Here is a 24,438-nt window from a genome sequence, read left to right on the forward strand (position 1 = left end):
CCTTCCCACTGACTACATTTCTTCTGTTTCCCCTCTCTAATGGCTGAATATTTATTTCATGTAGTTTTATTGTAAGATATGGCAGAAAAAAATTGACAATTCTTGGAATAGGCACTAAAGACTTTTTTAATGCCGCAGATTGCAAAGAATTACCACAGGTGTTACAAATTTTTATGACATTTTTACAAAACTTAAAAAAATATTTACTTTTCATAGAAATGTATGAGTTTCCTCTCTCAAGACCACCTAAGCAAGGACTGGACTACTGGAATTTTATTAAATTTTCATTTTTTTAAAAAAATCAGGATTTTTTTGAGAAACAATGGTGTTTTACCTGGAAATTTGCATTCTGCAAAGGACTGCCAAACTTAAGTTACTGAAAACCTTACTTTATGGTCTTTATTAGACTCAAACCATGATGCATTAAATGTATATTTCAGCAAAATATGTTAAAGCCCTGAAGGTCTTCATCATCTTTGTTGCCTTTCTCTGGACATGGTCCAGCACTTCAATGTCCTTCTTGAAGTCAGGGGCCCAAAACTGAACTGAGTACTCAAAGTGCAGCCTCACCAGTGCTGAGTACAGCAGGACAATGATTTTTTATACAATGTCTGCAAAAGTCTAGCTAAATTGTTGTTGGTATTGCCCATATTCCTTTCCTGCTCTATGTACAGTTCTGAGTTAAAAAAAGACATTACTTTGCATTTGTACTGTATCTATGCTCATAAATGAGCTGTCCTGCTTAATACCCATCCTTAGAAATGAGACTGATTGGCAGCTGAATAGAGCTTAGATATAGCTGTTTAATAACATTTGAGATGCATTAGGAAATTGAAAATATCCATCCCTGTGGGACTGTCAACTATAATACAGTACATGTGCCCTCCCAGAGCAACAGGATTTCAGGACAACTGGAATACTCAGTCTAACACATATTTCATGGGAGGCTATGTAGGTTGTGCACTCAAAACCAGTGTTTCATCCAGAGGTGAATAGAGGGATGCAGCATTGTTCCAGTGTCTGAAGAGATGTGGTTATTCCAGGTGTCATCTGTTGGTCACTTCTAAGCATCATCCATTCTACATTAATATGGACTAAATAGACCATACAGGTTCCTAGCCTCACTGTGTGGTCACTGAGGAAGACTTTGTGGGCACCTCCATAGTCTTAACAGACTATGTAAAAGCTTTGAATCTGTTACTCCCATAATAGACACACATTTATTGGCTTCAAATGTTGCTAGGTACCCTTGTGCATACAAATGACTCGAGTCTACATATCTGCAAGATTAAAGAATGTATTATTGTTCAGATCAAACATTTACTGCTGAGATCTAAGTTAGGCTCTAAGGCACGTAAGCAACCTGGACATTTTGATTGTAGCCCAGACTCAGTGGACTGGAATTTGAATGCTCATACCCCATTTTTCTTGTTGAATAGCTTCTCCATACTTGTCATTGCTGCCTAATGGTTTCTCACCATTTATTTGTAGGACATTAAAGAGGTCTTATCAGAAAATTTTGGAGCGTCGTAAGAAAATCTCATTGTCATAAAAAGAAAAATGTAAAATGATTATTTTCGATATCAAAGGTCCATGATTTTAATAACCAGTATAAAAAATATAAAATTACATTCCAACAGAATTGCTTTATTAGTTTAGGATAAGAAATTTATCTTAATTTTTGATTAAAACATTTATGTTTCTATTGCAGATTGCCACAGAAGCAATAGAAAATATTAGAACTGTTGTTAGCTTGACCCGAGAAAGAAAATTTGAGTTGATGTATGGAGAACATTTGCTTGTACCATACAGGTATAATAAAAATAACTAAGCTAAAAAAAAAAATCTGTAATAAATTGCACATATTTACTTCAACAAAAATAGATTTTTTTTTGATAGTGTGTATGATTTAATGTATAATTTAATTACCTCAAAATTAATGTAAATATTTTGCATATTTTTTATTAACAAACACAACCACCACCAGCTGACTTTTTTTTAAACTTGATTTAATTAATTTTCTTTATAATATTGGTATTTTCTATTACAATGTCACTTGGTTTGGAAAAATGTTAGTTTTAAGTGAGCTTTGGAAGTGATCTAATCTGAATTTCCACATGAAGTGTTTTTGATATTTAATTAGAAGCTTTTTAATGTAAATTGAATATTACCTTCTGCCATTTTTTAAAGTATTAGAGGTACTGAAAATATTTGAGTAATTGCTTATTGGTTTGTAGCTGAAAAAAAAGTAATATAAATCTACCTGGGCTAAATAAAAATTTAAAAGTTTTAAAGTGAAAAACTAAAAAGATTCTGTCAAGGAAAGTTTTATTTGTTCTAGAAGGGAATGTTTCATTTTCAGATATTCATGAGAAAAGTAAAGGAAATGACAGCATCTGTACACAGATATAACAAGAGACTTGTGAGGATGCCACTAACACATCAACCATAATAATTGAGTGATTAGAGCACAGTGCAGGACATAAAAGATATTGCTTAGCTTTTTCCTCAGGCTGCTGGGTTTTGAGTTCACATCTCACAACTTTCAGAAGTGTCTAACCATTCTCAGGGTTGACACTGATGGGATTGCTCCGAGACTTCCATCTTACTGTTGTTCTAGTATAAAAAAGAAGTTATTACTCTATGGGTCAGTTTGTCTGGAAGAGACAGAGATATGTTTTTTAGTTAATGTTTCAGTGTATGTACACTTTCCATTCATAACAGTATCAACTGAAGTCAGTTGGTATTTGCATATAAGAACTTAAGTATGATTGCACACTTTGATGAAAATGTGCATTCTTTCTTACAGAAATTCTGTGAAGAAGGCACATATATTTGGCTTTTCTTTTGCCCTTTCACAAGCAATGATGTTCTTTACCTATGCTGCCTGTTTCCGGTTTGGTGCCTATCTAGTGGCAAATGGACACATGGAGTATAAAAGCGTGTTTTTGTAAGTATCACATTTGCAATATTTTTCTGTCTATCCAGAAAAATCCTTTATTATTTAAGAGACAATAACTCAATAAAGGGCTGTGTAAACAAGTTCTAAAAGACTGAGGTTCTACCAGTATAGATATCAGTGACCTCAATACCCAAAAAGGTCAGTCACACCAATTTTTTGTTGGCAACCTAATTGTGGTAAACACAGCTCATTTTGACTGGAAGATGTTGGAAAGTGCCTGCATCCCATCTGCTAGCTGAATGTCTCTAGTCAGATGAGTGAGTGGACTTGCAGTGGCTCAGTCAGACTTGAAAGGGATTGTTTGACCTAAAATTGTGTGAGCTCTTCTAGGCTGTTTAAATGCAGAATAAAACAGATGACTTTATGAGCTCTGAAAAGACAAAATTTAAAATAAATGAATCTATTTTACTTTGCTTTAAAAGAGGTCTCATAGATCTCATATGTCAAATACCACTTCTCAGTTGTGTGGCAGTAATTAATAGCTGAAGACAGCAGGTTCTTAAACTATTCTAATGTAGCCTGTAAAATTACAAAAAATTTCATAAAATTACATAAAAATCACCACAAAGCAATAATAGCATAGTTTTCAACCCTTTTCAGTACTGTAAATCATGCTATTTTTTCCATCAGAGCTGCAATAGAAAATTAAATCTTTATTGTCACTTTGTTACAGGCTTGATTTCTTATTTTCGTTGATGCCTTAAAAATTGATCACTAACTCCCAAAAATCATGGAACCATAGAGAGGAAACCATAGCAATAACAGGATTAGAGTAACAGTTTTGCCATCCATTGACCCCTTTCCTTATAGCCTCAGCTGAGATGTAATATACTTAATCAGTATTAATAACTAAAGAAATTAGTGCTAATAAATAATGCAAACACTGAATTTAGAATGCAGACATGTTTATTTCACATCATTGAAAGAGGGTGAAAAAGGAATTTCTGGAGCTAAATGAGTAATTGAACCAATAATAGTTGGTTACTACTTTACTCTTTCTAAATTTAGCCCTCTTTTTTCTCTGAGTGAAAGAAAAAGTTGGCTGCAGCCCCATTTCCATTGTCCTTTTCTCATTGTCTATTGATTATTTTTTTTCCTGATTTCTTTTGTAGAGTGTTTTCAGCTGTTGTATTTGGTGCAATGGCCTTAGGACAAACCAGCTCTTTTGCTCCAGACTATGCTAAAGCCAAGATATCAGCAGCCCACCTGTTTCAGCTGTTTGAAAGAGTGCCCTCAATAGATAGTTACAGTGAGGAAGGAGAGAAGCCCGTAAGTAAGCCATGTGTAACGGGTGATATTTTCTGTGGTAATATGAACAGCACTCTTCTCACTTCCCTCAAACTGATTTTTCCTCTCCTGATTACATCTTTTTCCCAATGCATTCTTGACACTTTATCTGAACACAACATGGACCAAGTTCTCTATTGTGAGTCCAGCTTTTGCTCATAATGGCAAAAGGTCATTTGTTTTGAAAACCCCTACTGATGTCGGGGAGGGGAGTAAATACTTCTGCAATTCTATTAGAATCATCTGTGAAATTGTCTTAAAGATGTAACTGCCACGGTCCGAGGGGGGACAGGGCCGTGACACAGCACGGACGGGTCCGGAGACAAGGCAGAGCTGCAAATGGAAGACTTTATTGAGGTGCCCTGAGGTTTCATGGGTTCAGGCGGGGAAAGGGCTAGAACACGGGGTGGAGCATGAGACAGACAAACGGGGGAACAAATCGGGGTAGGGACACAGGCAAAGGGGGAGGAACGTGGGAGGAACCAGGGAAGGAGAGGGCGAATGGTAACTGTCTCCTCTCTGCAGCTTCTGCAGCCTATCAGAGAGGGGAGCGGGAAAGCAGGGAGCAGGCAAACTCGTGGCAAGCCCGGGTATGCCCAGGCTCTGCACTGTGTAGTGTGGATACAATGATAATAACAGTAAAGTCCATATACTAAAGTCCTGTCAATTGCTGTATGTCTTTCTCCACACCTGGAACGGCTCCCATCCTGAATCTTGTTCCTTCACATGTAACAGTGATGCTCTTTTAATTCCAGGAAACATTTGAGGGAAACATAACCATCAAAGATGTGGTATTTAACTATCCAAACCGACCAGAGGTCAAAATCCTCCAGGGTTTGAATCTAAAAGTAGAAAAGGGACAAACTCTGGCTCTTGTTGGTAGCAGTGGCTGTGGAAAGAGTACTGTGGTTCAGCTGCTCGAGAGATTTTATGACCCACTTGATGGAGAAATGGTAAGTATTTTTTCAAGAACATGTCAATAGATTTAAGTGAGGGTGTGCTTACTGTTTTTATGTGATGTGATAAAGTATAATAGATATTTCTAGTTTTCTTTTTCAAGTATTTTTAATGTTAAAAATCAGCACTGGCTCATTAGGGCTCCTTAATTGAATGAGTCCCAGTTTCCCACATTATATGGAATTAATGAAACAAGATCTGTGTGGTAAAAATATGCCTGACCCATGGCCTAATGGTGGTTTTGAATTCAGAGCAAATTTCCTGAGTTTTTTATATTATGAACACTTTAAAATTTGTGAAACATACATATACATATCTACTTCTGTAGAGTGTAGTAACAGAATTTGCTGTCTATGTTCTTTCAGAAAAACCAAAACCAGAGAACATTGCCAAAAATAATTTTTATGGTAATTTTTACTTGTCAGAAACATCTTTCGAAGTGTGTCCAGATACCAAGTAATAGACTGTAAATACTTTCAGTAATTTTGGTCTAAAATACATGTAAAGTTTCCTACATTACTTATTCAGCAACTTTACATATTTTTTTTTCACATAACAGTATTGTTTATTGCCATTGCTCTTTGATGTAAATGTATTCAGAGACTGTGTTTGAAAAACAGGGCACACATTTTGGGTTGGATGCGATGAGAATAAGAAGGATTTCAGAACTTGTCTCTGCAGAGGGGAAGCAATACTTAAATGAGACCTAGATGCAATGGACAAGATTTTTTTGAGAGTTGAAATGCCCAAACATGTCCAGTGTAGCAAAATGATTTGTAGAAAGTAGCAGCACAAGTACTCCAAAAGTATGTTTAACCAAATCTGTCTTCCTTACCAATTTTTTTGACCTTGTATTCATGAATAACCAAATACAGTTTCATGAAAGGAAAAGCACAGACCTCTGGCATAGAAACCACAAAAGTGGTGGGCTAATTCAGAGGCTGAGTTGCCCTGTGAATTCAGGTGAGAGGGGTGTATTTTTAAAAGCAGTAACTGTCCGAGCAGCTGTACACAAAAGTGAGCAATCGTGCTGGTCTGATAAGGAGAGTAACCATGCCTAAAAGTCATGATGTTTGGTATGGTAGATCCAAAAATGCATAATAACTGTATTCTCTACTTTCTCTAATGATTTTTCACATCAGATAAGGGAGAGGAAGCAGATCTTAGCAGCCCGCAAATCCATTGGAATTCTAAGGAAAAAAGATGGTAAATACCTATATAGTCAAAAGCCATTTCTCCTTTCAAGCTTATTTTTCCTGCTGAAGAAAAAAGTGAAAGAACATTACCCAAGGTTCTTTGAAATTGCCTCAGCATACCCTATCTTCCATTGTCTTCAAAATCCTAATTAAACCTTGAAACAAAAAGATAGGGACTGAGGCAACACTTTTATAAAATAGCCCTCAGAAAATGTTGGGATATAGGGCAGAAGCAGGGCAAGGGATTATGTGAGCTTTCAATTGATCTCTCTAAGGAAAGAGCTGCAATTGCACAACTTCTGTGTATGAATTTACAGTAAGTCTCAAATACATATATAGCCATGTGACTAAAATTTAAAATGTTTGCTTTCTCAGCTTTTTGATGGCAAAGGTGCCAAGGCACTAAATATCAAGTGGCTGAGAGCCCAGATTGGTATCGTCTCACAAGAGCCAATCCTGTTTGATTGCACTATCGCTGAAAACATCGCGTATGGAGATAACAGTCGTCAGGTGCCATTTGAGGAAATTGTTAATGCAGCAAAAGAAGCCAATATTCATACCTTCGTTGACTCTCTGCCAGATGTAAGTTATTCCTTTTTTCTCCCACTTGGAACTGGAAGTGACCTAAAGTGGCAGGGAAAAGTTGTGTCTGCTTGTAAATACCCGGGGTACAATAATTCCCTGAGATGAAAAAAGATCTGAAACAATTTTTGAAACATTTTTCCTTTCTTAATTGTGTTCACCATAATTATTGTTTTTGTGGGAGATTCCAGTGTCGGGTAGAGAGCTGAACATTCAAGATCTTTGGGAAGAAAGGACACAACTGTAACTAATTGAGAGCTGGAAGTGAGTGGTGGGGGTTTTTAAGTAAATGGAACCTTTCTTTTTAAGCTCTTGTCCATCTCAAGCACATGTAAAAGACTCTGCTAGACTGACAAGGGTATACATTTCTTCTAGTTTATCTAGTCAGAATTTAAATTTCTAGCATTCCTGTGGTCCGAAAATACAGTTTTTCACATATATATATCTGACCACCACACAATAATGTAAGAATGAGCATCTTGGTCAGACAAAAGGTCTGCCATGCACATAATCTTATCCCAAGCAGTGACCACCAAGACATATTTACAAATAAGTATTCAGAAAGGCTAAACATTTAATCCCATTTCCCCTGAATTCTCATCTTACTTTGCGTAATTTGTGACTTGGGAACTTCCTGAGATAGAAAATGTTTTTTATTATTTAGTTTTGTATGGATTTTTCTTCTGTGTGTTTGACAAATCAGTTTCTAACCTGTGCCAACTTGCTTTCAAAACTTTCTGAAGTTGGGAGGTTGCCAGCTTAGTTGCATGTTGTACACATTCAGACTGATTTCAGGCTGATAAACGGCTTAAAAAAATACAAAAGCCGAGGCCCATGATTTTTGCAGACCATGTTTACTTTCTAATGACTTATCAAGATCTGCTGGTCTGCCTTAACTTTCCTAACTCAATAAGAAGCATAACTGTCCAGACAGATATAGATAAAGTCTAAAAATGTCTGTGCCCATATATAGATATATAATTTGGCCTGAATCTCATACATCTTACACATTGCTTTTTTTTTAGGATGAATAAAAGTTGGTTAGAATAACTAATTTATTTGGACACTAGCTTGGAGTGTCTTAAGTCAGGGTTTGATCCTCAGTATTGTCAGGGACTTCCACTGATCTTTGGTGCTCTGTCTCCTGATTGAGAATAACATTGCCATCCAACCCTAGGGAGTGCTATTGCTTGGAATTTAGGAAATACTTGATGTTACAAAGAAGTCTCCTGGTGAAAGATCTATAGATCTGTGTCAGCTGGCAGTTCTGGCCAGTTGTTTTCAGAGAGCTACTGGCATGGAATATGCAGTTTATGGGTGGCTGGTGTCAGGGTTGATATGCTTCAGTATACTTCAGAATTGATTTGCATTCATAGCCTGAACTTAATCTATTATTTCCAGAAATACAATACCCGTGTAGGAGACAAGGGAACGCAGCTTTCTGGTGGTCAGAAACAACGTATCGCTATTGCCCGAGCTCTTGTGCGTCGGCCCCAAATTCTGCTGCTGGATGAAGCTACTTCTGCCTTAGACACAGAAAGTGAAAAGGTAACTTAAGTTTAAGCCAGGAGTCTGGAATCTAAATTCCACCCCCTCTTTTTTTTTCTTACATCATGATTATTGTTTTTACTCTCCCAGACTGAAGCCAAAAGCTGGAAATATGGTGTCTTATACAAACTACACGTTTATGCTAATAATAGACAAATATAAAAGTCTTACTCCTTCTTGCAAAAAAACCCCCAAAAAAGTAATTTTTGCATCTGTATGGCAGCAGACAGACTGAAATTGCAATGAAGAATGCATTCCTCAGCCTAGGATTCTTCAGGCTTCAACTGAAAAAGTGCTGTCAAACTTGAATCAGGACACACAAACTGCAAAGCCAAAAAGACTGAGGATGCTGACAGAGAACTATTTTTTTTCTGTAAACCTGACAAATCTTGTTTCATAAGTTTTCTTCTTCTCCTAATGCTCTCCAGTCCTTGCTGCATGTTCATGGTTAACACAAGATGTTATGTGAAAATTTTTAGAACACTTACTTCTTTTTTAAGCCCAAAACTGCAATCTTGGTACAACAGAAATACAATCTAGCTGTAAAAAATCAACACAGAGTCCACAAAAAAACTTACTATTAATGAGGCAAATGTTATATCAGATATTATAGTCTGAAAAGTTAAAACCTTTGGACCAAGTTGTTATCAATTGTAGGCATAAAAATGAGGTTTGAAGGGAAAATGCCATTAAATAATCCCATGATTCATTGTTTTCTTAATTATGTGCCAGTTAGGCACATAATTGAAATTTCATCTCTCTTTTTATTCCTCATTAATAAACATAAGGAATAAATAAAAGAAAGCAGAGATTCTTTTTAGTATTTTTCTGCCACTGCTAGCTCTCACCATAGACTCCCTGCAAAATCAGGAGAACTAGTCTGATAGCAGTTGACCCAAGAATACTGACTTGACTCCCATGTATAATTAATCTGTCATGAAAGAGACCAATTAAACATCTTCTTCACACAAGGGCCAATACTGAATTCAAACTTAGACTGCTTAATGCTGTGTCTGGAAGAGTCATTGAAAATCTCTAAGGAGATTCAGTAGACATTCTTTTGTCCTTGTTCCTTTTCCCTTGCTCTCATATTGCAGTTTACTTCGCAGCTGTCAGAATAGTTCACCTTTTGGTTTGTTCATTGTGCAGATTGTTCAGGAAGCGCTGGATAAAGCCAGAGAAGGCCGTACCTGCATCGTGATAGCTCACCGGCTCTCCACCGTCCAAAATGCTGACAAGATTGCTGTCATACAGAATGGCAAGGTCGTAGAGCAAGGCACCCATCAGCAGCTTCTGGCTGAAAAAGGCATCTACTATTCTCTGGTCAATGTTCAAAGTGTGTAATGCAACATGTAGAATAAAGGCAGTACTTATCTCTGAATTCCCACTGGAGCTACTTCTGCCACTGGAATTATTTCGGTATCAGCAGTCAGTTTTGATACTTTTGGTTTTCTTCCTTCCTTTGATAAATCATACAAAACTAAGTAAATACGTACCAGTTTCTCTGTATTAGCTTTCATTATTCAAACAGCTTTATTATGTGGCCAAAACAATGGCCTATTGTCCTCATGAAAGTAGAAGCATGCTAAGCCAAATGTAATTAATATTAGCTTGCTTTGAACTCTGTCAAAAGTCACATTAAACAGGCTTGTCTGTAAGCAACTTGGAAACATTTTCATGCTCAGTAAAAGTAGCTTTGCTATTGTCAGAAAGAAACCTCAAGCCTTATCCTCACTGTGCCTGTATAAGACACAAGTCAGTCTGGGCCTATTGGGCTTGTTACCAACCTGTTATGAGAACTTGCTGGTCAGCTGAAATTTGATTCCAGATGTCTCTTGTGGAGTTTAAGCATGGGATGACAGTAAGTGTCTTGAAAACATGGGCAAAGTCTGAAAACAAGGGTCTCAAACTGCAAGTACCTCAGTGGTGGTTGGTTACTGATCCCCAAAGAGTTGCAATCTTAAGAGATGGAAAAAGACATAACACAGGAAAGAAACAGCAGATCAGAAAAAATCCCATAACTGATGGGCAAGACAAAGCACCTGCTGCAGCCAGGGAAAGAACTATCTGCAAGTGTCCTGAAGTCCTAGGGGTCAGAGGTCAAAGTCTAAGAATTCTGAAGACTGCAATATTTTATAAAAGGTGAAAATCCTGGATTTGGACTTGGAGGAGGGGGAGGGAAGGCATCTTTTTCATTGTTAGCATGCTTCGCTGAAGAGCTCTTGAACCTGATCACCGTGACTGAGACTCCCAAGGACTGTAATTATTGGTGCTAAATCCTTGACATCAGCTCTGTGACATTGTATATTATTTGCTTATTTAGGATGACTGTTAAGCACTAGCTGCTTTGAATATGTAGTAATATTGATTTGTAATTCTTAATAACTAAGCATGAAGCGATGTATATTGTTAATGCATATTTATTCAGTAAAGTTTTAATTTTAAAACTGGCCTGATTAATCAATCTTCCACAATTCCATCCTAGCAACTTCTGATTCCCTGAGATTTATACATATGGTCTGTCTTATGTATCTCTAGATATTTATACACACAGATCTAGACATTTATACACACCTTAACTAGGCTCATCAATGTACTAATAACACTCTTCAGAATGTTGATTGATACAGTCTCATTGGAATCACATACCTATTTTCTTTTGTTTCTATCTTAGATGCAAAACCAATTTGACTAGCAAATTTGTTTGTTTCCTATTTATTTGTATCCTTACTTGATACAATAAGATTCTTGTCCATGAGTAAGGCTATTATTCTGCATAATAATATAAAGAAGTTATACTTGCAATTGCAAGAATTGAATAGATACTCTTTAACATTATAGTCTGAAGATTCAAGTGCGAACATACGTAGACTGACTTTTTTTTCACTAAATTCTGGATGTTAGTATTTTGTTTTTAAACTAGGATTTTTAAATTGTGATGGAACAGTTTCTAATGATTGGATTAGTAATTATTAGATTCTTTCCCCAACTTGTGTCATTTTGAAGACTCTTGATTTACCAGACAAATCTAACTCTTTATGAAAATCAGGATAGCACTGTAAATATTTTACCACAGACATCTGCAAATCAGTTTTTTAAATCCTGGCCATATAGTTTAAAATATATTTCAGAAATTCACATCAAATATAGAAACTTTCTAAAACAATTTATTTTTCCCTATCCTTTTCTTCTACATTTCTAAAGAAGTATTTTCCCGTTGTCGAGATCTATGCAAAAGTTTTCATAATAATTACAAATCCACTATAAATGCTTCAGAAACTCTCTGCTCACAATTACTTTCTTTTCAGAATTTTCTTTCAGAAGACTACAACAGCCATATTACTGCAACTGAGCTACCACTAGGTAACTCGTCATGTAATTTACAGTCACAAAGCCAAAGGACAGAGAAGAACACCTCCAAAATTGCATTCTTCACCACATTCTATTCATGCACCTTCTAATTGCAATGCTTTACCCAAAGGAAGGGTTGACTGAACTAGGACAATTCTACATTATTCTACCACATCTTTCCAAAGGGCATAAGAGGCCTTACTCCAAAGCTCAGCCTTTTCAGTTAGGCTCTGAGATATCTGGGTTCCCCTTAATGTCATAAGATACTTGTCTGAGCTCTAAGCCCTCCTTGTTGGCATAGTCAGCTCTTCTCTCTGACCATAAGTACCCTAAACTCTTGATGATAGGTATGTGTTGTTATTCTGAAGTAATAGGCCTTTTTTCCTCTGGCCTGTTCTTCTTTTGAGGGCCTGCAGCAGTTTCAAGCAGAACTTACTGTTTTGAGGGAAGGTACTCTAGCAGCTTTTCCACACATTTCTTGTGCCTCTTGACCCGTTACCTTTGGAACAAGTCTTTAGAGAGATGTCAGCATTGACACCACCTTGGCAATCCTAACCACTTTGCAAGTGTATGCCACTGACCACGGAGAGACAGGAATCAAGAAGGACTTAAGTCCAACAGTCTGACAACCGTCCTGCTGAAATGACTGATCAAAATAAGAGTTCTCAGAAGAAAAAGAGAGTTTAGGTCTAGGAAGTCTTTCTTACCACAGATTCTTATCAGGGTGTTGCTATTGCCCAGTGTTCTCCAGCATACTTACCCCTACAGGGACAATTTGCTGTTCCATATAAAACAAGTACCTTACTAGTAAACCCTTCTATAATTTCTGACATAGTGCGAGAACATAAATATACTCCATCATCCTCCCTCACCTCAAGAGTGTCTGAAGCAGTATTTCTCACCAGTGCCATGTACTATCTGCAAAGGAAGACTGTACATCAGTTCTGGATCTCTGCTGGTCTCTTCTTCAGGCATTCCCTCAAAGTTCTTCTTGAACTATCCCACATGTTGGGAGAAGTTCAACAGTCTTCCCCCTGACACGGACTTCCCATCAATCTTCTTTCTTTCAAGTAAATCTTTTGAACCTGTTGTCTCTTTCTTGCTGCTATACTGGTCTGTGAAAACAATCTTCCTGGTAGCATTAATTTCTGTAAGACGCTAAAGATCTCATTGAAGCATTTGTTAAAGAGTAATCCTTGTGATCGTTCACAGTACAAATAGAATCAAGTTAATCTCTTTGTCAAGAGATTAGTATAGTTTATTTGTACATTTATAACACTTCCTCCTACTCCTCTCCCTCAAAACATGGCAGAGTGCCTATGAATACAGGGTGAAAACACTCAACTAGCAATTCTTGTGCAGAAAAAGCCACATTGTAAATGTATCTATAGACAATCTAAATAACTGTTATTGTCGAGCACCCAGTCTTCTAGACAAATCGTCTAGAACAACGTAGTTTAGTCATTCATTCATTCTGTATTTCTAAGAGAGGACGGTATCTTTTATTCTAATTACTTTAATACAGTAAAATGAAAGCAGAAAGTAAGAAACAGGACCAGCAGCAACTTCAAATCCTTTGCTGTGAATTTCACGGACTGGAGAGATATCTGAAGTAGAGAGGAAGGAAAGGTGCAGAACACACAAGGACAGCAATCTTTAGCAATCTTTGTTTTTGAAGGGTGAGTACATTTCCTTTTGTCTTTGTGTGCTTATTCCTGCATACATTTCATTCTAGCTGTACTCTGTTAACTAGGGAGATCAGCATCAGAACGCCGTTGTTGTAGAGATCTAGGACAGGACTGCATGTAAGTCAAAGTGAGCATTCACACCTAAGTCATTTCTCTAAGCAAGTCTGTCTTCTGCAGGGTTAACAAAGGTCTGGCCAGGGCATAGTTCATCCCATTCTAGAATTGCTGTCACTAGCAGGTCAGATTAGCAACAACCTTGTATTGTGTCTCTTCATAAGAGGATATAAGCATGATTATCATAAATACTTGTATCGTTAATGCCTTTGTGTAGAGAAATGAGTCACACCTTGTAAATGACTGCTCTACTAAAAAAAGCATCTTAGATCCTGCACTACATAATGTTTCATAAAAGTAGATCCATAAACGCTGCCTGCAGCCTTATATTCACCAAGACAGAGACATTTTTTACAGACATACTAGAAATTGTATGGGACTAATTTAAAATGCCCCAACATTTAAAGTCATTGATATTTCAGATAACTTGAAAGATAAATACTGCATCTCTCTCTATATATGTATATTATCTTGTCTTACTGGATTTGATTGAAGTGTCTATGGGTAGAAATGGTATAATTCATTTGCTAAGTAAAGGAGACATATATGTTAAGAAATTTTTTGAGTACTGCAAGCAATTGTTTTAAGAGAGAATAGCATGGTTCTTATATCATTACAACAATCAGGTATAATTTTATTCCTATGTTAATTCTGATTTGGTTCTCAAATTACTGGTGAAAAAATAGGTCCAAGAATAATTTGATTAATCTAAGAGAAAAAATAAGTTCATGCTATGTAAGATGTTAAAAATGAAGACATGTTGAGGAAGAAGGAATGTATATCTAGGTAACACAGTAGCTCTTGTTTCCCACTTGCTTTTAAAGTGTCCTTAATGAGGTCAGCTTTATTTACAGCAATATATAAAAGAAGTCAGGGCAGAACTTAGAAAGAATGGAGCTACTATAGGTGTGAGATGACTAATACTGTCTTCTCTCTTTACCATTGAGGCTCCAATGAGCTGTTCAGTTAATGCTGGCATCACAGTTTTTTCTTTCTAGGCACTCTTGTCTTCCCCCAAGGTTAATTTCTTCTTGCCTCCACTTTTACATATATCACATTTTGTACTGATTTCATTTTGGATTAATCAATGTGCCTTCTTGTTGTACAAACTCTTCAGTCATTCCTTGATACGTACATATTTCATAGAATTGGAAAACAATACAAAATTTCTATGTTGTGCAACAAAATTAAGTTTTCTTGATATTTTCTTTTGAGTAGATCTACAGAAGATTTATCTCCACACATCTGTCTATTCTTCAATGTAAAAGAAGGTGAGTTATTAAAGATGAGAGTTATTTACATATCTACTAAATCAGAAACAACTCAGACATTACTCTTCATGCATGTTAAAGTTGAGATTTACAGTTCAGGATGCTAATATCTCCCTGTTCAGCTTGTTAAGGGTACAGTCAAGGAAGCATACAACAGTCTAGTTTTGCAGATGTTCATAATTTTCTTTCCTGCAATTTCCTGAGGAGCTTGATAAATAATCAGAAACTTCATTTCTCACTTGGCTGTTATTTTGAGACATTTGAAATCTTTTCTCTGAAGACATGATTATTCCTTCTGACTCTCGTTTTCCTATTATTGCCTGTGAGACTTTAATGACAGAAAAAATAAATGCGATTTCCATCTAAGAATCTTGCACTGAAAAAATTTCAAAATATCCTTTAAAATTTCTCGAGAATTGCTCATGAAAAAAATTAAAAGCTAAGAGGAATTTCTGTGTCTGAGTTTTAACACCAGTTTCCTTTGAGTTCATGATGAAAGTTGTGTATTTTCTTCTTTATTACCCAGTACTGTAAATCAAAAATTTTTCTTTCCGTGGCCATGTCTGTAATTTGCCACATGATGGCCTCATCTGTTCAGAAAATGGCTTCATTGATCTGCTTTGTCTTTTTTTTTTTTTTTTACTCCTTCATGTATATCTTGTTCAATTCAGTATATGCAGTACCCTGTCTAATCCAAAGAGCAATACTCTTATGAGCTGCTGGTTACTGTCCAAGATACCCACTCTCTTTCCTGCCTAAGGGATCAGCATGATACAGTAAACCTGACAGCATCGCTACCATGTCTTCTGAAGTCAGAGTTCTTCAGACCTAGACCAAGGCAGTAGATAACAACTGCTCATCCCAGCTTGTGCTATGTCAAGCAGTCCTACTGGAGGCAACAAATGATGGTAGATAATGTCTATCTTTGCATTTGAATCAAAGACCTTTCATTTATTTCTTCCCTATTTAATCATATTTGTCACAAAATCTGTTAAAGTAGAAGAATCTTCCCATGTATTAAAAATATTTCATAATATTAAAAGAGCAACGAGGTTTTCATTTATTCTGGGTAATTTGATTCCAGATACAGAGTTTGAGTGCTATTTTTCTAAGTGAGTTACTCCTTTAAGAGATGTTAAATTCAACACTACTATCATTCTACATTGCCCCATAAATTTTAACCAGATATAGAAATTTACAAAATAGGGTATTAAAGTGCTACAATGATGTTAAAGTGAAACTCTTTACCTGTGAGACAACAGGCATCTTACCACCAATATCAGTATTTTATACTAGGTGAATATAGTATTTCCTGTTCACAGAAGATAAGAGCATTACATAATTTCTCAATTTTGCCATTATGGACAGGAAATTCAATGTTTCATTCAATTTAGTATACCACAGTCACAGATGTACAACACACTTTCATATTACCTAAATTAAAATAATACTTTTAAATAATTTAATTCTCTAGTTGGTTAAACTGGCTGCAATGAGGACACAGAGATGGTTTATCGCTTTACACTGAGGAAAAGTCTTTTTCTAGGATGAGATTGCTTTCTTGAGTATAATCACAGGTATCACAAAGAAAAATTGTTCTGAGAATATGCTCTTATCCAAGAAAAAAAAATTAATAGAACTACACAATTTAAAACTTCAGCTCCCAGCTGAGTGGAAATGTACGTCAGTTCAGTTAGTAAATAGTTTTGTGTTTGAGACAAGAAAACAGAGTTGACATTTCTGAGAAGCCTCATGGAGCACTAACACAGCCTTCTCTGGCTGCTCCTTCACATCCAGGTTTAGGAGTTTTTGTTGTGTTGCTACTCATGCAGTTGAGCACTGGTCAACTGAATCAAGTAGGATTCTTGTACTATCACTCTCAAATATCAGGAGAGCAGCTGCAGTCCACATGCCCATAACTTCCTACCTGTCTCCTTCTTGTGGACAGGGCAAACCATTTTCAGAATTTTTTGCCTCGATTCCCATATCATGTCCAAAACCAAAGCATCACAGTATTCATGCCACTAAAAGGAACTTCTGTATCACACTACATGAACAAAAATTTTCAACTATTGTTTTTATCCACACCTTTTGTTTCTAAATACTGGTGTGGCCTCACCTTGAATATTGTGTGCAGTTTTAGGCACGACAATATAAGAAAGACATTAAGCTGTTAGAGAGTGTCCAAAGGAGGGCAACGAAGACAGTGAAAGACCTTGAGGGGAAGCCATGTGAGGAGTGGCTGAGGGCATTTGGACTGTTCAGCCTGGAGGAGACTGAGGGGAGACCTCATTGCAGTTACAACTCCCTTGTGAGAGGAAGAGGAGGGGCAGGCACTGATCTCTTCTGTGTGGTGACCAGTGACAGGTCCTGAGGGAATGGCCTGAAGTTGTGTCTAGGGAGGTTTAGGTTGGATCTTAGAAAGAGGTTCTTCACCTAGAGGGTGGTTTGGCACTGGAACAGGTTCCCCAGGGAAGTGGTCACATCACTGAGCCTGACAGAGTTCAAGAAGCACTTACACAATGCCCTCAGGCACATGGTATGATTCTTGGGATGGTCTTGTGTAGGGCCAAGAGTTGGACTTCAATGATCCTTGTGGGTCCCTTCCAACTCAGGATATTCTATGATTCGTGACATGTGTGGAAAGCACAGCTGGGGCTGTGCTGAGTGCATGGGCTCTTCCCAGCTGCTGTCCCTCATGGGCTCTGCTCTGAAGTCCAGTGGCATCCTTAGCTGGACTAAGCCCAGCTGCAAGACCTGGCTGGCCCTGGGGGGCTCCTCGCCCAGGGTAGGTGGCCCAACTGCTTTGTGGGTGGGCAGTAGCTCAGGAATCTGCAAGGGTGTTTCTGTGGAGCAGGTCTGGGCTAGACTGATGGGTTTCTGTGCCACCTTTTAAAATGGTGTGTGGGAGAGAGGCTTCTAGGGAGTAGGATGCAGCTTCATGGGAGCAGGATTAAGCAGAAATCACCAGCAGTGAGAGTGGGTGGCATTTGGAGCAGTTGTCACATCATGGAGCAAATATTTCACCACATGGCGAAGCACCACTTATGCTGGGAAAGACATGTGAGGCCCACACAGTCCTACTTCCCATGGTTAATGAGGTCTCTACTTTCAGAGATGCCTGCCCAGGTCTTGGGCTCACTGAAGGGGTCTCTGACACTTGCATGTGTACATGGGTGGTTTGTGCTGAAAAGCTATGGCTCAGCCTAGATCCATAAATTAAATATTTTCTGTGACATAACCTGCCATGCTTAGAACAAAAGTCATCATTGTCACTCAGAGCTAATGTGCACAAGACTTTGTTGCTTGACTTCTTTCCTCTTTCCATCTGCAGCAGTGGCACCTTCAGTTTGCTTCTCTGTTACTACATACCTTTGCTGCCAAAATGACTTCCCATTGCCTACTGTTGTGGCTTAACCCTAGCCAGCAGCCAAGCACCACACAGCTGCTCATTCAATTTCCCACCAGTAGCATCAGGGAGAGAATCAGATGACTAAAAGTTAGAAAATTTATGGGCTGAGATAAAGACAGTTTAATAAGGAAAGCAAAAGCTGCACACACAAGCAAAGCAAAACAAGGAATTAATTCACTGCTTCCCATGGGCAGGCAGGTGTTCAGCCATCCCCAGGAAAGCAGGGCTCTGTCACCCATAACATTTACTTGGGAAAACAAATGCCACCACTCAAAGTGCCCTCCCCCCTTCCATCTTCTTCCCTCCCACTTTAGGTACTGAGCATGATGTCATATGGTATGAAATATCCCTTTGATCAAGTGGCATCACCTGTCCTGGCCGTGCCTCCTCCCAACTTACCAGTGTGGCAGTACAAAAAGCAGAAAAGGCCTTGGCTCTGTGGAATCCCTGCTCAGCATCTCTATATATTATCAGCCTGGTGGTCAGCACAAATCCAAACCACAGCCCTATACTCGCCACTGTGAAGAAAATTAACTCTACCCCAGCCAAAACCAGCACACCTATCTCACTCTCCTTTTCTGGGCCACTTCATTCTGTCATCTCTTGCTATGTGCAGTTATATGTAAAGGAGTTACTTTGTGGTTAATACACACAACAGATAGTCAAGATTAATGCCCTACTAAAGGAGTATTAGTATGTTAACCACCTATGGAGTCTTCGCTAGTCAGATGGAAAAGGGTAAGCTTTCACTGCTCCCTGTGGCACATGCTTGATCACGGAGTCATAGAATCATTAAAACTGGAAAAGACCGCCAAGATAATCAAGTCCAACCTTTGACCAAATACCACCATGCCCACTAGACTGTATCATAAAGTGCCACATCTACTCATTTTTTGAAGTCTTCCAGAGACGGTGAGTCCACCACTTCCCTGGGAACCTCTTCCAATGCTTAACCACTCTTTCAGTGGACAAATTTTTCCTGATGTCCAACCTGAACCTCCCTTGTGCAACTTGAGGCCATTTCCCCTTGTCCTATTGCTTGTTACTTGGCAGAAGAGACTGATCCCCACCTATAGCACAGTATGGGCACAGATGAAGCAGATGTAACTGTGGCTGCCAAATCGATTATTCGTGCACTAACAAGCTCTTATATACCTCCCGTGACATCACATATTTCCCCCAGTTCTTAGCCAGTCCTTCAGTGAGCATGCTCCGTTGAGTTCTCTCTCCAGGGGGCTTGCTGTAGAGACTACATCTCCCATGGTTCCTTGTGACATTCCTCTTATAGAGTGTTAACCCTTTCTGCCATATTTCCTTATAATTATTCCATTTCCTTATTATAATTAACAACTTACAAAACAATTTTTCAAACTTTTTTCTTAAAGATTTTTAACATAAACAAACTTATCTTAACCATCTATAAAAACCAGGGCCTAATGTGCTAAGGCCCTTATTAAGATGGTTAGCTTGTGCAACCTTCTTAACCATATAATATTCACAACTTTATTAACTGTACAACTTTCAATTATTTGAAAGGGTTTATAGATATGTGTCATGGTTTGAGATTGGCCCCCCCCAGCAGGCGGGGGCTCAGAGGTGATTGGGTGCCAGGGCAGTGTTCCCTGGAGAGCCAGTCACCACTCGTTCGCTTCTGCTAAAAATTATACATACACAGCCACCAGAAACTGCTGGCAGTTTCTGTTGGTGTCTGCTGCGTGTAGGTGCAGAAGGCCAGGGGGTGGCTGGGCTCCTTCTTCCCCCCCTCCGGGGGGGGGAAGGGAGCCCTGTGGCCCACAGCCCTGCCTATGTCAGGGTTAGAGGCAGCATTGAAGTGAGTGTGTGCTGTGAAGGAAGAGATTCACAGTACCTGAGGTAAGAGGGAGAGACAGGTCCCTTGCGAGGAGGCCAGGCCCTCTTCCCCGCCCCTGCAGCTGGGCTGTGGGGCACTTGGGACAGTGTATAACTGGACTGAGCTGCCTATGGCCAAGGCTAGGGGGCTTTTTCCCCCCCCACTGCATTGAGGCTGGTGGAGGGGTGGATTTTAAGGCTCAGCATTGGAGCAGAGCCAAAGTGGACAGGCTAAATACAGCTCGGTGCCAGGGGAAGAGAAAACCCCAGGCGAAATTAGAAACGGACTGGAGAGAGGCCTGGAAGATGTCCTTCACAGTGATTTAAACACAGGACAGCCAAAAACCTGGAGGAGGAATGAAATTCCAGGACGTATATGTTGATAAACTGACTACACTACAGCAGCCTACGAAGCGAGGTATGACAGGACAGACTCAAAGCTATCTTCGTGGACTTCGTGAAGAAGGAAAAACTGCAGCAAACAGCTGAAGGTTGGTAGGGAGTGTTCAAGGGCCCCAAACACTCCCATGAGGGAGAGACTAGTTACTTTCCAGCCTGAAAAAGCCTTTCCTGGACTAAAGTTAAAAGGAAAAGCTTTGAAGGGACTGATAGAAGTGTAATAATATATATATAGCTGCTTTTAGTTTGTACAGTATATTTATTTGTGTAAACAAATGTATATACTTCCCCTTTCCCCTACAGAAGCCTCTGGCCTGAAAGTTCTCTCTTTGGCGTTGGGATAAATCATGGAGAGGGGTAGGGGAGGCCTGGAAATTGGATTTTAGATTTTCTAATGTGGCTCAAACTGCCACAATATGTAAGACTTTTTATCTGAGGGTGTTACTGGGTAAAAACATAACTTTTAAGGGGAAATGTGTTAGGTTATGGATGTGTTTGATTGTATTTGCTGTGGTTGAGGTAGCGTTGTTGAATGAGCGTTTACAGTATTTTTGCCATAAAGTGTATTTGAGTTCACACGCATACACACCTCTACACAACTTTCTCATTCATATTTAGGTGGCCACCTTCTCATTCTCTCCTCACACGTACACACTTAAACCTTTTATTGTGTCTCTAAATCACAGTTTTCGTTTTGTAGTGGTTACTGCTTGTGTGTTTCTTCTGGTTATGTTTTATCAATTATTTTTCTTTGTGATTGTTCCTGTTTTGAAAAAGAGTTAATGTAAATTTACATACACAGAGAAGAGCTATAATCCCTCCTTCCCCTTTTTTTAAATATTTTTCTTAATGTGTTGTGTGGTTTCTTGATAATAGTTTGTTGAGATATGGGGCAAAAAATGGCTATTTGTAAAATGGATAAAATTGTGTTATAGAAAGGTCCATTGAAGGAAGCTGTCTCTCATAGATGCTGGTCTGTTTTTGCAAGGTTGCAGTGGTGTTTATGGATGCTTTCATGCTTGTTGTTTCTTGGCTGGACATTTTGGCCAGCCTTGGCAGGCTGCTGGCCGGTTTGGTCAGTTCTCTACTGGTCAGCAGTCAGTGGATGGTCTAAATGATGGTGCTGAGATTCTGTGGGGCTGTGGAAGCTTTCACAGTTGAGTTCTGCACTGGTGGTTCAGGAGCAGTTATCCTGGCAGGCAGGGTGGATGTTTTGGTCCTGATGTTCTGTAAGTTGAAGCTCCGTCCTTGGAGCAGGCTGTTGGCATTCATACTTGCTATGTTCTGTGTTACTGGTTGCTCAGGTATGCTTCTAGTGTTTTGGTTTTGTGGGGATAAAGTCAAAAGGCACTTTTAAGGATTTTAAACAATAAAGTAAGTTTCTCTCCCTCAGCGTCTCCACTATTCTCCCAGCAACACAAAAGAACTTTTTAAAGTAGTAGAAAACTTGCTAATTAGTAAAGTTGCTTTTTCATGACTTAAAGAGCTAAATATAGTAGTTGATAGCTGTACATCTGCTGTGTCTCACAGCATTACCTTTGTATTGCTAGCTGTGTGGACTGTACTGGTGAGTTGTTGGCTACTCGCTTGTTTTGCAGGGCTTGGGGTGCACTGGGTCTGTGATCCTGGGAACTCTAGCTGACGTGGGGCAGAGGTGCGGCGCGGCTGTGTGCCGGCCCTGTTGAAAAAGCTTCTGTTTAGTTCTGTTGTTGGAAATGTTGTATAAGTTGTTAGCTTTGAGTAGAGGCTCAGGCGCTGGGCTGTTGTTGCCGGCCCGGGCCCGCGCCCCGCTCCCGTTCGTCCGTGCTGGTCTGTTTCAGGCGCTGAGCCGCTCTCACGGCGGGGGGGGCGGCTCCTGCCTCCGTTCTTGCTGAAGTTGTTGCCGTTACCAGCGGCTGCCGGCCCAGGCTGCCATGCCCCGCCGGGCTGAGTGGGGGGGAGAAGGGGGGTGTCCCCGGCTGGCCTCTGCCCCCGCTGCAACTACTGCTGCCGCCGCCGCCCCAGCCCCGGGCGGCGCTCGCTTGGCTGTGTCCCTGCGGCCGCTCTGCCGCAGGCGGGGGCGTGAGCGGGGCCGGCGCCGAGCGGCCCGCAGAGCCCAGCCGGGGGGGGGTGGCCCCCCGGGTGGTACGCGGGCTGCGCAGAGCTGCGCCCAGGGACCTTGGCTCCGCACCACAGGGTGCTCGGGAGCAGCCCCTGTCCCACGGCAGCAACGCGGCAGGGCCGTGTGCCTGCCCCGCCGGGAAAGCCCCTGCACAGTTCTGCTGCTACCGCTCCGCCTCGGGCGCGGGGAGGGGGCGGATCCCCCCCCCCCTTCCACTCCCGCGGGAGCTGCCGCCCCGATCTCCATGGCAGCAGCCGCCGGGCCGACACACCCGGTCCCCAGCAGAAAACACAAGAAAACACAAGAAAACGGCCGCGGGACTGGAAGAGATGAGCTCTCCCCGGCCACGCGGCCGGGGCAAAATGGCCTTGCCCGTGCAACCACGCGGTCTTCACACGGCTGCAACTCCACGGCGGTGCCCGTGTCGCTGCCGCGTGGCGGCCACGTGCTGATTGCGCAATCCGCGGCAGTGGAAAGGTAAAAGCTTCATTTTGGCTGCGCGCCGGCGCTTTGTAGCCGGCGCGGTGCCGTTCGGCTCTTCGCAAACTGCGTGCCGGCGAGAAAGCGGCGTGGTGTCTGCTATCCCCGCGCCACGTGGCGTCGGGCAAAGCTTTCCCGCGGGGAGCGGTGGCCGCGCGCTACCCTCTTCCCCTTGCTGGCAGCGGGAGAAAAACGCTGCTCCAGTTTGTTCGTGGTCTCCCCCTCGCCTCCCTTCCCCTCTCTGCTGCGAGGAACCTCCCATACACCTTTCTCTCGCATAACGTCTCTGGGGAAACCCAAGGTGGGGCTGCAGGGGCGACAGGAGGAGTGGGGTTTGCAGCTGCGGGTCGAGTTGGTTTTCTGCTGTGAATTTTCAAGATGTTCATTAGATCTTTCCACGTGGCCAAGTTCTTAATTGCGTTAAAGTCTCTGTCTCTCTCTCATAAAGTTGAACACCGTGTTTTTGCCAAGCAGTCACATAAAAGTTTTGACCGGTAGAAATGCCAGTATAATTATGGTAATATATATTAATAACGGTTCAGCTTTTCTTCCATTTTTTTTTTGAAAAATCTCCCTCTGGGAAAACCTCCCTGCCCTCCTGATACTCACCTCTTTTTGCTGAAGCTTAGTTTTCTTCTTTTTTTCCTTTTCAGTTCCTTTTTGTCCTATTTTTCCAGAGATGAGTGATGCGCGACATGTTTTGAAGACCTCTTCCCTTTTTCCTTTGATTGCTATCAGGAGGATGCTATGGCAGATATCCCAAAGCTAGTGCTTCTAGTTTCTGATGTCTGTTTAAGTCCCGTTACGTGCAACCATTATAGCGCACAGACCAAGCAGATGCATGTGCAGCTGCCAAATTGATTATTCGCGCGCTAACAAGCTCTTATATACCTCCCGTGACATCACATATTTCCCCCAGTTCTTAGCCAGTCCTTCAGTGAGCATGCTCCGTTGAGTTCTCTCTCCAGGGGGCTTGCTGTAGAGACTACATCTCCCATGGTTCCTTGTGACATTCCTCTTATACAGTGTTAACCCTTTCTGCCACACCCACCTTGCTACAACCTCCTTTCAGGTAGTTGAACAAAGTGATAAGGTCCCTTCTGAGCCTTCTTTTTTCCAAGCTAAACAACCTCAGTACCATCATTATTTTTAAGGAAATAGTCTGCTATTTAATTAATGCTATACTTTCAAAATCTTATTCTTAACCTCTTTTATTTTCAGCCTTAGTTAGGAAATAATTGT

General features: G+C 40.3%; 2 protein-coding genes and 1 long non-coding RNA gene across 6 annotated transcripts in view; 2 read left to right on the top strand and 1 right to left on the bottom strand.

The window, feature by feature from the left end:
* Positions 1 to 10,979, top strand: part of ABCB1 (ATP binding cassette subfamily B member 1) — a 51,557-nt gene extending 40,578 nt beyond the window's left edge. For 2 of the 3 annotated variants that reach the window (XM_064678602.1, XM_064678593.1), the window contains 7 exons: positions 1,712 to 1,812; positions 2,810 to 2,950; positions 4,075 to 4,231; positions 5,005 to 5,202; positions 6,778 to 6,984; positions 8,386 to 8,532; positions 9,682 to 10,979. In XM_064678602.1, coding sequence (XP_064534672.1) covers positions 1,712 to 1,812; positions 2,810 to 2,950; positions 4,075 to 4,231; positions 5,005 to 5,202; positions 6,778 to 6,984; positions 8,386 to 8,532; positions 9,682 to 9,876 — 1,146 coding nt within the window. In that variant the 3' untranslated portion in view covers positions 9,877 to 10,979. Of the gene's footprint in view, positions 1 to 1,711; positions 1,813 to 2,809; positions 2,951 to 4,074; positions 4,232 to 5,004; positions 5,203 to 6,777; positions 6,985 to 8,385; positions 8,533 to 9,681 lie in introns of those variants that run through there. The other variant, XM_064678610.1, reaches the window with a different exon arrangement.
* The window catches only part of LOC135425969 (uncharacterized), a 66,928-nt gene that overhangs the window by 5,115 nt on the left and 37,375 nt on the right, over positions 1 to 24,438 (bottom strand). The window lies entirely within an intron of this gene.
* Positions 20,496 to 24,438, top strand: part of LOC135425843 (ATP-dependent translocase ABCB1-like) — a 57,231-nt gene continuing 53,288 nt past the window's right edge. The window contains exon 1 of one of the 2 annotated variants that reach the window (XM_064678551.1): positions 20,496 to 20,707. The gene's annotated coding sequence lies outside the window, so the exon portion shown is untranslated. Of the gene's footprint in view, positions 20,708 to 23,029; positions 23,194 to 24,438 lie in introns of those variants that run through there. The other variant, XM_064678544.1, reaches the window with a different exon arrangement.

This window comes from Pseudopipra pipra, chromosome 1 (assembly GCF_036250125.1).
Source record: "Pseudopipra pipra isolate bDixPip1 chromosome 1, bDixPip1.hap1, whole genome shotgun sequence".
Lineage (NCBI taxonomy): Eukaryota > Metazoa > Chordata > Aves > Passeriformes > Pipridae > Pseudopipra > Pseudopipra pipra.